General features: G+C 40.6%; 1 protein-coding gene across 1 annotated transcript in view; it reads left to right on the top strand.

Moving 5' to 3' along the window:
• LOC137312622 (phosphatidylserine synthase 1-like) overlaps nt 1–7,843 on the top strand; it is a 47,483-nt gene extending 39,640 nt beyond the window's left edge. The window contains exon 13 of the mRNA XM_067979148.1: nt 6,338–7,843. Coding sequence (XP_067835249.1) covers nt 6,338–6,447 — 110 coding nt within the window. The 3' untranslated portion in view covers nt 6,448–7,843. The remainder of the gene's footprint in view (nt 1–6,337) is intronic.
• The last annotated feature ends 4,308 nt before the right edge of the window (nt 7,844–12,151 follow it).

The raw sequence follows: 12,151 nt of genomic DNA, 5'->3' as shown, positions 1-12,151 counted from the left end.
GAGAATGATTAAGAAGTTTGCAGATGATACAAAAATTGGCTTAGGTTGATATTGAGGAGGAAAGCCGTAGACTGCAGGAAGATATCAATGGATTGGTCAGGTGGGCAGAAAAGTAGCAAATGGAATTCAATCCAGAGAAGTGTGAGGTAATATATTTGGGGAGGGCAAACAAGACAAGGGGAGTACACAATAAATGGGAGGATACTGAAAAGTGTAGAGGAAGTGAGGGACCTTGGAGTGCATGTCCACGGATCCCTGAAGGTAGCGGGACAGGTAGATAAGGTGGTTAAGAAGGCATATGGAATACTTTCCTTTATTAGCCAAGGTATAGAATATAAGAGCAGGGAGGTTATGCTGGAACTGTATAAAACACTGGTTAGGCCACAGCTTGAGTATTGTGTACAGTTCTGGTCACCACGTTACAGGAAGGATGTAATTGCACGAGAGAGGGTACAGAGGAGATTTACAAGGATGTTGCCAGAACTGGGGAATTTCAGTTATGAGGAAAGATTGGATAGGCTGGGGTTGTTCACTTTGGAACGGAGGAGGCTGAGGGGTGATTTAATTGAGGTGTACAAAATTATGAGGGGCCTAGATAGAGTGGACAGGAAGGACCTATTTCCCTTAGCAGAGGGGTCAATAACCAGAGGGCATAGATTTAAAGTGATTGGTAGAAGGCTTAGAGGGGAGCTGAGGAAAAGATTTTTCACCCAGAGGGTGGTGGGGGTTTGGAACTCACTGCCTGAAAGAGTGGTAAAGGCAGAAACCCTGAACTCATTATTAAAAAGTACCTGGATGTGCACCTGAAGTGCCGTGACCTACAAGGCTACGGACCAAGTGCTGGAAAGTGGAATTAGGTTGGGTGGTTCATTTTCAGCCGGCACAGTCACGATGGGCTGAATAGCCTCCTTCTGTGCCGTAAATTTTCTATGATATAAATGTGAATGATTTTTTAAAATATGGACTAGTTTGAAATCTTAGAATTACTTGGCATGTATGAATGTTAATTGCTATAATTATACAAATCACAGCAGCAAAAACGTGAAGGAGAGTATATGTGGGAGATTTTTAATTAACAGTTAGTGTGACATCGTAGGAGGTATTACACACTCTTGAAAGAAGAGTTAAAGGGCACAATAACAGTAGGGAATTCCAATTTTGCTTATTTTGGTCCAGGCAGTCCTTAATAATTGATGTTTGCACAAGTACATTACAGCTGTGTTTAGTTCAGTGCAGGAAGTGCAAACTCTTAAAAATACAATTACTCCTAAAAGCCAAAGAAGACTTAAAGAATATAGTGTGCAGGGTAATTCCTACCTCTCTCTTTCAGAAACATACAATAGTGTAAACCCAGTCTCTGGAGGTGAGCATTTTGTCTCTCATTAGTTGAATTTGCTTACGCTGCCCCATTGACGCTACAGCTTTTAATTTAATATAACTATAAGCTTGAATTAGACATAAATTGAAGGCTGTGTAGTTTAAATGGGGCTTTTAAAGTTGACTGCTTCTCTGGAAATTGGGGAGGGCTAATTTGACCTTCTGTGATCTGCATTTTTGGTCTCCTTTTAAAGAGACTCGATGCTTCTTAATTACTTGGGCAAATTGAGACATACCTCCCTGTTTTCTTTGATGTTGCCATTACATTCTGTTTGTATGTATATTTACTGAAGCAATGATTGTTTTCTTAATGTTTACTGAATTCAAAAACTAAATTTGCGGTTCATCAGAGTGGTACAGTGGGTTGGACACTGGACCCTTACCTCTGGGACCTGGTTCAAATACAGCCCAGACAGATGGAATTAATGTCTTCTTAGACTGTTGATGTAAAGATCTTCTGTAAGTCTATTGAAATTGGCAATTTAGTGCCATCTCCAGAGGCAGTTTTGTGTTCTAGGAATGGGCTCACAATAGAAAACTACCCTTGATTTAACACTGGGAACTGGGAATTCCCATTTGGGAATCTCACTCAAGCACAGGATGGCTGGTGTGTGGAAAATTGGTGCACTAGGAGGTGGTCTTCTGACGGGGACAATGTAGAGAGTTTTATTTTGTATCAAACCATTCCATACTTAAGCTGAGAGCACTTGATGTCTCTGAGGCCCTGACTTCAACCCTACTCGCAGGGGCAACGTTGGAGCCGTGCAACCCTTGCAATTGCATGGAACCCCTGACCATCCACCTGTCAGCGATCCTGAGTGGGTCCAGTAACTGGCCACCACTGGCAGCATTGGTCAGTCCAGGCAGGCTGAGTTATCTCGGCCTAACGTACTTCGTTTCTGCACGACTGGTCTGTATGGATCTTGCCCATCATCAGCGAAATCTGGGATGGCATTAGGGCTGTACAAACCATACAATTGCATAGTCACGGGCCCTGAGCAGATCGAGTCCCCAAACTGTATCTTTGCATGGGGTCCCACAACTCAAAACGTTGTCCTTGCCTACCCGCCCGGCGGGAATGGGGAGGAGGATCAGTTAAAATTGCAGGAATCCTCTTACTGCCTCATTCCTGCCACAATTTTGAGGGAGCAATTGACGAGATTGGAAATGCACCTGCTGGAAATCGGCAGGTTCCTGATGAATATATCCAAATCAGGGCCCCTGATGTCATTGGGACCCTGAAGTATGAAGGGCAGGAAATACACGCTGGACATACTGTTTTTATAATGGTGAATATCCCATAGTGCTGCTCACAGTAAGTCAAAGAATGTCCTGTTTTATAAAGGACAAGAGTATTATACTGTACAAAATGAAATGTAAATGTGTGTCCTCTTTAAAGTTAGAAGGTGAATTCTTGAAATGAATGGTGAGCTCAGTTAAAGTTCAGGTTGCATGTGGGAACGCTGTGTTTATTTGATTGGTCAATTAACTATTCAGAGTCTGTGGAACCAGTATGTTCTTGAAGAAAGAGAGCTGAAACACACACACCATTTTAAAATTGTTTTGCATCTGTAAGAAAGAGAGCTGAGTACAGGAGGTTCAAATAGCAAATTTACCCGAATTGTTTAAAATGTTTAATTTTCCTATATTGGCACATAGCTTGGAAGTGGGGGTTTTTTCAGCTTACTTGTCTGGCCTGCTACATCTATTGAGAAAATGACTCAGACTGGCCTTTCAATCATGTGGGCAGAATGACCCAATCAAGTGAAGTGGAATAAATATATCTAGTAGGCTTGAATACATTTTTCTATAATTTTAAAAGTGACTCAAGTATTATAGGAAGCATATGGTGTGCATTATATCCAACACTTGTAATGGTTTTTATATTGTAAAGTGAGTGAGAAATATTGAGTTGGAAATTGGTTGCAACGTTTGACCACACTTGAAAAAGAGGTGTTGCTCTGTAACCTATATTAGTAAAGTCCTTATTTTTTTACAAAACAAATGGAGGCTTTGTGCATATACGGATAGAAGAAGAAATGTCGATGAGTCTTAATCCGAGCACTCAAGAACATGAGGGATTAATGTTTACCAGTCATCTGATGGCACAAACCATTGGTTTAAGAACATAAGATGTTCTTAAACCTAAGCTGCATTGTAAAAAGGCATTTTAGGTATTCCTGACAAAACGTCTTCATGTCTTTAGTGTTGGAGTTGTAGCTTCAGAGAAACTATTTGCTGCAAAATACTTTATGATTAGAATTGCAAAACAACATTCGCAAACAGATGGTGGTATTGGACACTTGTCAGTTTCTGGTTTTAAACTACTGCTGTTGAGTCTGCCAGGAGCAAGTTCAGCAAGTTTTTATTTTTCTTAATAGCTTTCTTGACCTTTTTGGATGTGCTTGCTCATATATTTCCGCAAAGCAAGGTAATAAATAAATGTCTCGTGTGTGCATTTTTAACTGACTAAGCTTCTTATAATTTCATTGATAAATTTAGGTTAGCAGCTAAAATGGGAATGACTAACGTGAGCTAAATGCAATACATGCTAAATGCCAAGTGGAGCAAGTGTCAATGAGGGAGCATTTAGGGAGTAGCGTTCATAGTATCACAAGGTTTAGAATAGCTATGGAAAAGGACTCTGACCACTCTAAAGTGAAAATACTCCATTGGAGGAGGGCCAATTTCGGTGGGATGAGAACAGATCTGGCCTGGGTAAATTGGAATCAAAGATTGGCAGGCAAAACTATAATTGAACAGTGGGCGGCTATTAAAGAGGAGATGATTCGGGTACAGACAAGGTACATTCCAACGAGGGGGAAAAGTAGGGCAACTAAAGCCAGAGCTCCCTGGATGACAAAGGAGAATAGAGTAAGATGAAACAGAAAAAAGTGGCGTATGATAGGTGTCAGGTTGATAACACAAGTGAGAACCAGGCAGAATATAGAAAGTTCAGAGGGGAAGTGAAAAAGGAAATAAGAGGGGCAAAGAGAGAATATGAGAATGGACTAACAGACAACATAAAAGGGAATCCAAAAGTCTTCTATTGATATGTAAATAGGTAGTAAGAGGAGGGGTGGGGCCGATTAGGGACCATAAAGGAGATCTACTCATGGAGGCAGTGGGCATGGCTGAGGTACTAAATGAGTATGTTACATTGGTCTTTACCAAGGAAGAAGATGCTGCCAGAGTCTCGGTAAAGGAAGATATAATTAAGATACTAAAAATTGAGAAAGACGAGGTACTAGAAAGGTTAGCTGTACTTAAAATAGATAAGTCACCTGGTCCGGATGGGATGCACCCGAGGATGCTGAGGGAAGTAAGGGGGGAAATTGCGGAGGTACTGGCCATAATCTTCCAGACATCCTTAGATATGGGGGTGGTGCCAGAGGACTGGAGAATTGCAAATGTTACACCCTTGTTCAAAAAAGGTGTAAAGATAAACCCAGCAACTATAGGCCAGTCGGTTTAATCTCGGTGGTGGGGAAACTTTTAGAAATGACAATCCGGGACAGAATTAACAGTCACTTGGACGAGCGTGGATTGATTGGGGAACGCCAGCACGGATTTGTTAAAGGCAAATCGTGTTTAACCAACTTGATAGAGTTTTTGATGTATATGGATTTTCAAAAAGCGTTTGATAAAGTGCCACGTGGTAGGCTTGCTATTAAGATTGCGACCCATGGATTAAAGGGGGCAATAGCAACATGGATACGGAATTGGCTAAATGACTGGAAACAGAGTAGTGGCGAACGGTTGTTTTTCAGACTGGAGGGAGGTGTGCAGTGGTGTTCCCCAGGAGTCTGTGCTGGGACCACTGCTTTTCTTGATGTATATTAATAACTTGGACTTGGGATTACAAGGCACAATTTCAAAATGTGCAGATGACACAAAACTTGGAAGTGTAGTGAACAGTGAGGAGGATAGTGATAGACTTCCAGAGGATATAGCACGCTGGTGGCATGGGCGGATACGTGGCAGATGAAGTTTAATGTGGAAAAATGCGAGGTTATGCATTTCGGTAGGAAAAATGAGGAGAGATAATATAAACTAGCGGGCACAATTCTAAAAGGGGTAGAGGAACAGAGGGATCTGGGAGTATATGTGCACAAATCGTTGAAGGTGACAGGGCAGGCTGAGAAAGCGTTTAAAAAAGCAAATGGGGTCCTGGGCTTTATAAATAGAGGTATAGAGTACAAAAGCAAGGAAGTCATGATGATCCTTTATAAAACACTGGTGTGGCCACAACTGGAGTATTGTGCCCAGTTTTGGGCACTGCATTTTAGGAAGAATGTGAAGACCTTGGAGAGGATGCTGAGGAGATTTACTGGAATGATTCCAGGGATGAGGGATTTAAATTACGTGGATAGACTGGAGAAGTTGGGATTGTTCTCCTTGGAACAGAGATGGTTGCGAGGAGATTTGATAGAGGTATTCAAAATCATGAAGGGTCTAGACAGAGTAGATAGAAACTGTTCCCATTGGCGGAAGGGTCAAGAACCAGAGGACCTAGATTTAAGGTGATTGGCAAAAGAACCAAAGGTGACATGAGTAAAAACTTTTTTACACAGTGGTTAGGATCTGGAATGCACTGCCCAAGGGAGTGGTAGAGGCAGATTCAATCACGGCCTTCAAAAGGGAACTGGATAAGTATTTGAAACGAAAAAATGTGCAGGGCTACGGGGATAGGGTGGGGGAGTGGGACTAGCTGGATCGCTGATGCATAGAGCCGGTGTGGACTCGATAGGGCGATTGGCCTCTTTCTATGCTGTAACCTTTCTATGATTCTACTATATACAGAAGCACATTATATTATATGGGCTTCAAAGGTAATTTATAAATGAGATACTTAGCACACGTATAAATCAAAGTGGGAAATGCAAACTTGGTAAAAGGTGGCCTTCCATTTTGTTTCTTTCACAGAATCACAATAGTCTTTCTGTTTTTCTTTAACTAGGAGAAGGAAATTCTCAAGTGTCGCAGCTGAATGCAGCAGACAAGGGCGTAACAAAACGGAAAAAAGTCTCTGCTAAAAGTAAAGTGAGTAATGGTCTCGGCAGGAAGTAAGATGGTTTCAGAGAGATGGAGACTGTGCCGTGCACGAGGAAATTTGGAGCTGGATCCAAAAGCGTTTGGAATGCCAACGAGCACAAGGAAAAGACTGTTTCTGAAATAATTGATTATTTCAGTAGCCGAGAGCTGATGCTTGAAGACTAAGCTGTTTTACTGTTTTGCTACAGATATTAATTCATAGGGTAACAAAGCAGTAAAATGTGCCTACATTAAATTTTGCATTTTTTTAAAAAGGTATGCAAATAAGGAAGAAATGCTGGAAGCCTTTTTGTATTTTTATTTAAAAATCATTTTATGTTTTTGCAGGCAATTTTTTTTGAGTTAATAAAACTGACTACAGCGTTAACAAAACATTGACCTGTATTTAGGTTAGCAGGTAATATTAACAAATGATATTTAGTAAAGCACATGCTTTATGCACTTTCTGACTAGTATCTGCTGCAGCTTGTCATCCTGTACATTTGCTGTGTATTAAAATCATACCCTTTTGTGCAAAGCATGCTTCAGTTGTACATATTGATTGTACCAAATGCTGTGGTGACTGATTTCAATTTGCATTGACTGAAATTGCTTAATTCTGCTTGGTTTATGATGGCACAACTCTTGCTGACTGTGCTTAAATGGTTTTATGAGTTTAGTTCCAGCTTGAATTTTTTTTCCCAAATAATTTCTTCTAATTCTTGAACATTTCACCTATTTTTATCCAATGTATAGTATATACAAAATAAAATTGAAAGAGGGATACAATGCAAATTAAATACTGCTGTACACTCCAATCCAGTTTAAAGGAGAAAACCTAGGTCAGTTTTGTATGCGTTTGTGTTTAATCATAGATATAGACCATTGACTGTATAATCTTGTGTCAATATTTTGAAGAGAATGAAATTAATTTTGATATTATTATCCTTGCTCTTTTATGAGCAAGTCATGGATGAAGGTAACTTGCCATCCCTGGTATAATGAGCAAAATGAGATATAGAATTCTTCCAAGAAGCATGAATTGCCTTGGATGGATAATTTTTGTTTTTAGGTCAATCCCTTGGCCCATTTGTAAGTTTCATATACAGTGAGAATAATCCGACACATGATTTGAGTGGTGAAATGCAGGACAATGCAGAATCTAGTTTTGATGCCATGCCGTGTTCGCAAAATTAGTTGATCATTTCTGTCTAAAACCCTGTACTTCTTGAACCATTGGGTGATACAGTAGACTATCAAAAACACAAACACTGTTCATCTGCTGCAGTATGCACAGTGTTACTAGTGAACCTGCCTATCATAACATGAAATTTCTTAAGAAAACTGTGACTGTCTTTTCTCAGGAAAATGTTACATTTGTGATACTAACAAATAGACAGTAGTTCCAAATAAAACACTTGGGGAATAAAAAGTTCTTTGTGTGATGTTTTAAAATATTTTGCATTCAAATTAATGAGTGATTGATTTCAAGGTGGCTTTTATACTACGGGTTCCAGCTGTGCTGACCATGGACATTCCATTGTGTCTTAACGGTTGTGCTGGATTTAGAGGAAGAAGAATTCTTGCAGGAGGACGACAGGCACATGCACTGGCATAGCAATCACCTGGCACACACCTGCAGGCAGTCTAGGAATTACATCACACAACCCAGGCACAACTACTTCTCATGTTGAAAGATACTTGCCTTTGTGGACTACAATTTAGCAGGGAGGTTGTCGTTGAGTTGTGCCGTCTCCTCAAACATGACTGAGACAACCTTTAGCACAGTGTGATGGCAGAGTGAAATGTTTGGAAGGGGTGTGCTATTTTAATGTTTTAAGTACATTACTAGTTGATCTGCCATGGCATTGCTCACAATATGTAGTGTTTTGTATGGAAGTGGATGTTCTGGGGCATTGCTCACTGTAATTGAGATGTCCTATTGCTTTGGAGAGGGGTGCTGGGTTTGTATGGTTTTAGGAGGGGATCTGGAAGCAATTAAGAGGGCTGGGGACGTGAGCAGTTGGGGGAGGAAAGTAGTGTATATTTGGGCAATTGTGGGTACTTGGAGTAGAGAAGGGGCTGGGAAGGACTGAATAATCAAGGGGGTAGAGAGTCACAAAAATGAACCAGTTCTGTTTTGTTTTGGTCTGGTAATTGCTCCCTTAAATCAGTTGTAATACATAAGTTTCTTTTAAATTCACCTGCAGCCCCAACCCTATTTTGTTACATATATTGTAAGTTTGTCCCTTTAACACGTTTGAGTAGAATTCCAAACACAATTTTCAAATATATAGAGACTTTGTGATTAGTTCAGCTATGATTTGACTTTTTTTATTGAATTGTCTTACATCAACTAGTTCAAATTATATTAGTTTTTACACTACCAACCTCCCATCAGTCCACACAGTCCATGAATTATTCCTTTCTTGCCAATTTATCAAAAAAGTCAGTCAAGAAAGTCATGAACTAACAATTGTTTATTAACCTTAAAATCATAGCAGCACTTAAATATTGTGTGAATAATTTAGTAAATTTAATGAAATTTAAATGAAATAAATGAGGTTACAAAGGCACTTCAGTTATGTTAAAGTAATTCAACATTAACTGCTTGCAGATTATAAATGTACAGTTGAGATCAGTGTCTGAGACTATGAATTGGTGAGATTAATTTAGGGTTTCACTCCTTAGATAGCTGATAAGTTAATAGCATCAGATAGCTAGTCTATTGAATAGATTAAAGTCGATATGCTTGTAATTACCAATGTTACCTGAACATATATAACCTCATCCTTATGATCTGGTGTAGATGAACTGGTTGTCTCATCGTTCTCTGGGAGGATGGTGTTGGCCTTTTGAAATGTCAGAGTGATGAACCTCCATCCATAGAGGTGCTATCCTTTCCTCTTGGATCCTCCTGAACATAAGAACTTAAGAAATAGGAGCAGGAGTAGGCCACACGGCCCCTCAAGCCTGCTCCAACATTCAATCAGATCATGGCTAATTTTCAACCTCAACTCCACTTCCCTGCCTGATCCCCATAATCCCTTGATTCCCCTAGAGTCCAAAAATCTATCAGTCTTGAATGTACTCAATGACTCAGCATCCACAGCTTTCTGGGGTAGAGAATTCCAAAGAGTCACAACCCTCAGAGTGAAGAAATTCCTCCTCATCTCAGTCTTAAATGGCTGACCCTTTATCCTGCAACTGTGCCCCCTAGTTCTAGACTCTCCAGCCAGAGGAAACAACCTCTCAGCATCTACCCTGTCAAGCCCTCTGGTCCTCTGCTCCTGGGTAAATTCACCTTTCATACTGGTAGCTGTATCTGGACTAGCTGTCTTAAATCTCACCTCCCTTGATCTCAGGAAAACTTCTCCATCTATGTGACATGTTAATATCTGGCTAGTATAGCTTCTGTAACTTTTCTCTATCAGAATGCATTTCTAATTTTACAGCCACACCTTTTCTACATATGCAGCTTCCACTACAAAAACTACTACAGGAACTACTAAACAAAACTAGAACTAACCTAAGAATTAAGGACTGAAGACTGAGCTTCAATTTCCAACACACAACTTGCACTTATATAATTCCTTTAATGTAGAAAAACTTAAAACTTGGTCAAAGAGGTGGAGAGACAGATATTTAGGAAGGGAATTCCAGAGCTTAGTTGAAGGCACAGCTGCCAATGATGTATGGCCGTGTAATTGGCAAATGAATTTCAATATAGGTAAGTGTGAGGTATTACATTTTGGTAGGAAGAATAAGTAGGCCACATATTACTTGGGTAATAAGAGTCTAAATGGGGTAGAGGAGCAGAGGGATCTGGGGGTACAGATACACAAATCACTAAAAGTAGCAACACAGGTTAATAAGGCCATTTTTTAAAAAGCAAACAAAGCACTAGGGTTCATATCTAGAGGGATAGAATTGAAAAGCAGAGATGTTATGTTGAACTTCTATAGAACCTTGATTAGAGTACTGTGAACAGTTCTGGTCTCCACATTCTAGAAAGGATATAGAGGCATTGGAGAAGGTACAAAGAAGATTCACAAGGATGATACCAGCACTGAGGTTATACCTATCAGGAAAGATTGAGCAGGCTGGGGCTGTTTTCTCCAGAAAAGAGAAGACTGAGGGGTGACCTGATAGTCTTTAAGATTATGAAAGGGTAGTTGTAGAGAAGGTGGGTCTTCAATTGGATAACCCCAGAAAACAGGAGCTGAGATCATAGTGCATGATTAACCTGCACCCAGTTGTTGCGATGCAGGCAGCATGTAATATTTGTGCTGTCTGGTGATTTCAATGATTGCTGTGTGCAACCAGTGCTACTTGCGCTTTTGAGTGGCTGTATGTAACAGCAGGGGGCCCCGAAACAGAGTGATGATGGGAATTCAGGAATTTTTAATGAGCAACAACTTGGCTGCTCAAAGTTTGCAGGACTCTTATATTTTTAAAACATAACATACAGGTCAGAACGAAGATCAGAAATCACACATGTAAAACACAGATGCAGGTCTTGTCCTTATGTTTAAAAACTGTTATTTTATTTTAAAATATTGAATAAAGGTTTCACAAAACTACATCCCACAATCTCCATGCCAGAGCCCATCAATCTGCTGATCTGAGTTTGTACCGGTTCTCCGATGATGCACTAGAGGCCTTGGTGCAAGAGGTGAACAGAAGGAGGGGCATCCTATATCCGCAGGGGGGCAAGAGGTCCTCCAGACATATACTCCCAAGGCAGTAGGGGACGAGGTCAATGCCAGGAGCTTAACACTACGAACGTGGATGCAGTGCAGGAAGAAATGCAATGATTTGACATGAGTGGTCAAGGTGTGCGAGGTCAACTATCAAGTGGCATATCCTACCAAATGCACCAGTAGTCTCATCCACTGCTCCACGCACAACACCCCCATCACCCACCTACTAACAAACTTTTTCGATCAGTACTCAACTCTTCCAAACAGATGCTTCTTCTCATCCTCACACATTACCATAAGACCATAAAAGATAGGAGCAGGAGTAGGCCATCTGGCCCCTCGAGCATGCTCCGCCATTCAATGAGATCATGACTGATTTGATTTTTACCTCAACTCCACTTTCCCACCTTTTCCCCATATCCTTTGACTCCCTTGCTGATCAAAAATTTGTCTGACTCAGCCTTGAATGAATGCAATGACTCAGCCTCCACAGCTTTTTGGGGTAAAGAATTCCAAATAGGAATAGGAATAGGAACATAGGAACAGGAGTAGGTCATTCAGCCCCTCGTGCCTGCTCCGCCATTTGATAAGATCATGGCTGATCTGTGATCTAACTCCATATACCTGCCTTTGGCCCATATTCCTTAATACCTTTGGTTGCCAAAAAGCTATCTATCTCACATTCAAAATTAGCAATTGAGCTAGCATCAATTGCCATTTGCGGAAGAGAGTTCCAAACTTCTACAACCCTTTGTGTGTAGAAATGTTTTCTAATCTTGCTCCTGAAAGGTCTGGCTCTAATTTTTAGACTGTGCCCCCTCCTCCTAAAATCCCCAGCCAGCAGAAATAGTTTCTCTCTATCCACCCTATCCGTTCCCCTTAATATCTTATAAACTTCGATCAGATCACCCCTTAATCTTCGAAACTCCAGAGAATACAACCCCAATTTGTGTAATCTCTCCTCGTAACTTAACCCTTGAAGTCTGGGTATCATTCTAGTAAACCTAAACTGCACTCCCTCCAAGGCCAATATGTCC

Source organism: Heptranchias perlo, chromosome 3 (genome assembly GCF_035084215.1).
Source record: "Heptranchias perlo isolate sHepPer1 chromosome 3, sHepPer1.hap1, whole genome shotgun sequence".
Taxonomy (NCBI): Eukaryota; Metazoa; Chordata; class Chondrichthyes; order Hexanchiformes; family Hexanchidae; genus Heptranchias; species Heptranchias perlo.
Note: the sequence above shows the minus strand (reverse complement) of the source record. Positions and strands in the feature narration are given on the sequence as shown.